The sequence below is a fragment of the Trichosurus vulpecula genome, chromosome 3, assembly GCF_011100635.1.
Source record: "Trichosurus vulpecula isolate mTriVul1 chromosome 3, mTriVul1.pri, whole genome shotgun sequence".
Lineage (NCBI taxonomy): Eukaryota > Metazoa > Chordata > Mammalia > Diprotodontia > Phalangeridae > Trichosurus > Trichosurus vulpecula.
Window position 1 is genome coordinate 231,512,705 of NC_050575.1, and position 5,141 is coordinate 231,517,845.

Consider the following 5,141-nt stretch of genomic DNA (forward strand, 5'->3'; position numbering starts at 1 on the left):
AAGCCAGACTGATGGGGGAGGAAGATAAATGCAAGAAGGATAAGGGCTCAGTAGAAGCATGTGAAACAGCTGCTTGGGTGTTCATTCATTCATTCAGCAAACATTTAATGAGGGCTTCCTCTGTGCAAAGCACCAAACTGATGAATAAAACACATTCTCTGCCTCCACAAAGTGCATATTCTGGGAGTGAGTCTTCTTAAAGAGACCTATTCATGGAATGGACATTACTTCACTCAAGGTGAGACCTTAGCCCAAAAGGGCAAGGGTCTCCCATTTTATCCCGGGCCATCTCCGGTCATCCCGATGAATATTAGGCCACCGGACTCAGATGGCTCTGGAAGAGAAAGTGAGGCTTGTGACCTTGCACAGCCCTCCCTCACTCAAATCCAAGTCAACTGCAAGTCATGTCATCATGTCCCTGATGTCATGGTCGTCTTCAAAAATGAAGGACAAACGCAATTCTAGGAGTGAGTATGGCATAATGGAAAGAGTATTGGGCCCAGAGTTAGAAGAGCTGGATTTGAATCTCAGTTCTCATACTTACTAGCTGTGTGATTGTGGGCTTCAATATCATCAGTAAAGTCAAGATAGGTACTTCTACCTATCTCACCAGCTCGTTGTGAGAAAAGTCAATAAGCATTTATTAAGTGCTTACTGTGTGCTGTGCACTGTGCTAAGCAATGAAGGTATAGAAAAAGGCAAAAACACAAAAAGTTTCTGCCTTCAAGGAGTTCACATTCTAATGAATGCTTTAAAGTGCTCTATAAGCTTGACCATGCCACAGAAATGTTAGTTATCATCATGCCATTAAATGACAAAGTGACACAATAGTGAGTGCTGAAGAGAAGCCTAAGCAAGATGCTATATGATAGGTCAAAGAAGGGAGACAGCATTTCCTTCTGGGGAGATCAAGGAAAGAAGTAGCATTGGTGTTGGACCTTGAAGGGTGGGTAGGATTTCAATAGAAAAAAAAGAAATGATGAGGACGAACACCATAAACAAAGTCATGGAAATGTGTGGTTTATTCAACAAATGGTAAGCAATCAGATCTGGTTAAAAAAACAGGATACGTGAAGTGAAGGAAGCATGGAATGAGGCTTGGAAAGGTAGCTGAATAAAGCCAGATTGTGTGAATACTAAAATTAGGAGCCATTGAAGGTTCTTCAGATGGTTAATAATATGGTCAGAGTCATGTGTTACTAAATTTGTTTAGGATGGCTTGCTTATCAAATGGGGAATTGGTGGGGATGGGGGGGAGGGGCAAGATGATAGTTCAGTGGTTAACATGTTAAGTTTGAGATGTCTATGGGACATCCACTTTTAGGTGTCCAAGCAGAAAGTTGGAGATTGGAGACTAGACATCAGGAGAGAGGATAGGACTGGACAAATAGTTCTAAATAGATCTGAGAATCACCTGCAGACAGATGATGAAGTCAATCTGTGAGAGGTGATAGAGATTACCAACTGAGATAATGTATAGGGAGAGGAGAAGAAAGGTCAGTATAGAGCTCTGGGAGACAACAGCAGTTACTGGCATGGTCTCAGTAAAGATCCAGCAAAAGATACTGAGGAGGTCAGACAGTAGGAGGAGAACCAGAAAAAAGAGTAATGTCACAAAAACCTTGTGAGAAGAAAGTACCAAGAGGACGATCATGAGTCTCAAAAGCTGTAGAAGAGTCAAAAAGGATGAAGATTTAGGAAAGGTCATTAGATTTGGCATATGAGGTCATTGGCGACTTTGGAAAGAGTAGTTCTGGTTGAATTATGAGGATGGAAGTCAGACTGCAGAGAGCTAAGATGAAAGTGAGAGGAAATGAAGTGGAGACATCAATTATAGCAACTTTCTCAAGAAACTTGTCCACAAAAAGGTGGAAGAGATAGCTAGCAGGGAGGGAAAGATCAAGTATAGTTTTCTCTTTTGAGAATAAGGGTGACATGGGCATGTTCTAAGCAGCAGGGGAGCAGTCACTAGGCAGGGAGAGATTAAAGATAAGTGAGAACAAACCCAGAACAAAGATGTCTTACGTCTGTCACTAAATTGCTGGGTAATCCTAGTGTGACATATAAAAAGTTGGAGAGATATATTTTCTGGGTGATTAGTCATTTTATTAATAATGCTGGTATTTTCTTAATACAAAAGGTCAGTGACACTCTCAAATGCCAAAGACTCTCATGATGGCAGTCTCACAACTTATCTGCCCTTGGGAAAGTGGGTGTTCCTGAGGGTGGCAATCAACTCTGATTGGTTAACAATCAATGAGACAATGAATATTATAATGATAGGTAGCCTAAATTGCAATGAGGATCTTGAGGTAGGTGACACTGAACACTCAAATCTTGGTCAAAAAGACTTATCAATTTCTGTATCACCTGTCTGACAAAAGGGAGAATCCACATTTTCCTAGACCTGTCTGAGTAAGCACAACGAGCAGGAATCCACCCATTCACCTAAAGAATTTTGTTAACTGCCTTTGATTAAATCTGAGCCTGGGTAAGTCTTTGCCCAAGATTTCCCACACTGGTTGATTTCTGGATGAGGAAGTAGAAGAAGGAAAAACCTTGGTTCTAGTTTAAATACAAGAGAGAAATAATCATTTCTCTCACTGGATAATTCATTTCTCCTTTATAGGCCTCAGTTTCCTCCACTGTAAGATAATAGAAATTGTGATATAGAAGAATGAGCACTGAACTTGGAATTAAAAGACCTGACATTTACTATTCCTGTGACCTTGGGCTTGTCACTTTACTTCCCTATGAAATGAGGGGGTTGAGGTGACCTCTAAGGACCTGTTTAGCTCCCTGATCCTAAGAATAGATATTCTCTAAGGTCTCATCCAGTTTTAGTGGTCTATGTTCAATAATTTCTGGGCTATTACTGTTGCTATGTGATCTGTCAAGCAACAGAGTGTTATTTTCATTTTCTTACATACATAACTGAATCTTACTTTAAGCATGGAGGTGACCAGAGAAAAATCACAGTAGGAAAAACAAATATCACTTTTCTTTAAGACACTGCCATTTCTACCCTATGTATGGGAGAAAAAAGCACAAAATTAAAATATTGCATGCTTATAAGCACATGTGTGAAAATTGTATCGCTTACAAATCATAGACAGATCATAATACTGGAAGATACTTTAGGGATAATTTTCACAGATTTTTTTAGTTATATCCCCCTTCTAATACCAGAGGGCACATTCTCCCCAAGATTCTTGGAAAGGGTAGACTCAGACTTAACAGAGTCCCTACATAGCATTTGCCCCCAAATACCACTGAGTACATGAGTCTGAATCTCTGTTATTGCTAGACTGAGTCAAACAAGTCTCTCAGGATTCAGTCTTCACTGTTGGGCCTGGCCACAAAATCTGGCATGGATTCTGATTCCCAGATCTCTGGTGGTTCAGCATCGTGACCTTTCAAAGCTCGTGAGGTCATGCTATCTCCAATACACCACCTAAAAGTAGAAAGAAAAGAGGCTAGAATGGAAGTCTGTACTCAAGGGTCACAAAGTGGCCTTAGACAGGGAGGGTCTGAGGCTTCTCTCCAGCCAGGGGATTACAGCATTGTCCCTCCTCAGACATAGCCAAGGAAGAAAAGAGCCAGACCAAGGTACCTTAGATATATTTTAATCCGACGCCCTCATTTTACAGAGGAAGAAAGTGAGACAGAGAAGGAATATGACTTGTCCAAGATTACTGTGCAAAACCTACCTGAAAAGAAGATGCGATCATTAAGAAAGATTTTAACTAATAACACTATGAGGTTAAGTCCCACAGCCTTCTCATACCTCCCACCATCCCAGACTCACGTCTACCTTTGAGAATATTACAGGAGGACAATCAACTAAAACTGGTACCAGTAACCCCAAGACAAGACATGGTGCACCACCATCTCTTGAGCGTTAGTATAGCTCAGGGCACTGAAGAGAACATTTCAGAGACCAATGTGACTAACTTCATTATGGTGACGAATGTAGACCTGGAGCACCAGGTTTTTATTGTCCTCTCTCCAATTGCTCTCCCCTCTCACTACCTAACAACTTTCTCCTAATCATGAGCACTTATTTCGTGGATTTCAAATAGGGATTTCTGCACGCATCATAGGACCTTCCAGATACAGCCAAGGGTGGGAGGGCTGAGGTGGTTGGAATCTGCTGTAGCCAGAACTCCTTGATGAAACTGGTTTAGTGGGAAGCAGATAAACCATCATTTACTGGACTCAGAGTAGATTTGAGATGGGAACTTATATCTCATACACTATATTTTTGTCTTTGTCCATAGTGGGAGTACAAATTGGAGGACTTCTTTCAGGAGAGTCATAAAAAAAGAAAAAGATTTTTCTAATTTTTTTTTATTCATGTCACTCATTTAATTATATGACCTTAATTTTTTTCATTACACATGAATTTGAGATATATCAGAAATATATCCCATTGAGTTCATCAACAAAAGCTCTTGGGAAAACAATAAAAGCAAGCAGGGTGAGAAGTTTCAGCGAACTGGATAAAAATCTTCAAGAATTTCAGCAAAAGTTTTCGTTTCTTTTTCTTTGAAATCTTCTGGATGTAATTTCATATACTTAAACATATCACGGTCCCTTTCAGCATACTTAAAGTCTTGGCGTTTAATAAGGTAATATCCCACAAAAAAGAATGAAGTGACATACAGGAGCTGGCGATGCAAACCAGCGGCCGCCACCGGCCGGCGATTGAGCGGGTTATCCAACAGCCCGGCGCAGTAGCCCATGAAGCCCGTGTAGAGGATCCGCGGGTCCGTCAGCTTCGGCGGTGGTAAGCTCCGGGCCTCATCGGGCAGGAACTGCAGCGGGATGGAATTGGGCCTCACGCTCATCTCGCCACCACCACGGCCGCCACCACCGCCGTCGCCTCCTTCGGCTGAGGTGAAGGGCACCGCGTGGTGCGCTGAGCAAAAATGTCCGATTTCTCTAATTTTAATAAATATTTTTCCAGCCTTTCAAAAAATTTATTTTCATCAGCCAAATTGGTCTAATAGTTGCCTGAGAGCATTATATAAGAATATAGCTAAGGATCTTTGTTTACAAATATTTGTAGAGTATCTGTTAGGTATTCAGCATTACTCAGCCATAAGGGAAAGTGGACAGAGAAACAAAAATAAAAAAAA

General features: G+C 41.1%; 1 protein-coding gene across 1 annotated transcript; it reads right to left on the reverse strand.

Annotated features, from left to right (window-relative positions):
* Positions 1 to 4,407: 4,407 nt before the first annotated feature.
* On the reverse strand, positions 4,408 to 4,850 carry LOC118844285 (NADH dehydrogenase [ubiquinone] 1 subunit C2-like). Its single transcript, XM_036752141.1, has one exon. It carries the CDS (start codon positions 4,848 to 4,850, stop codon positions 4,491 to 4,493), a length of 360 nt encoding a protein of 119 aa, XP_036608036.1. The 3' UTR covers positions 4,408 to 4,490.
* Between the last annotated feature and the right edge of the window lie 291 nt (positions 4,851 to 5,141).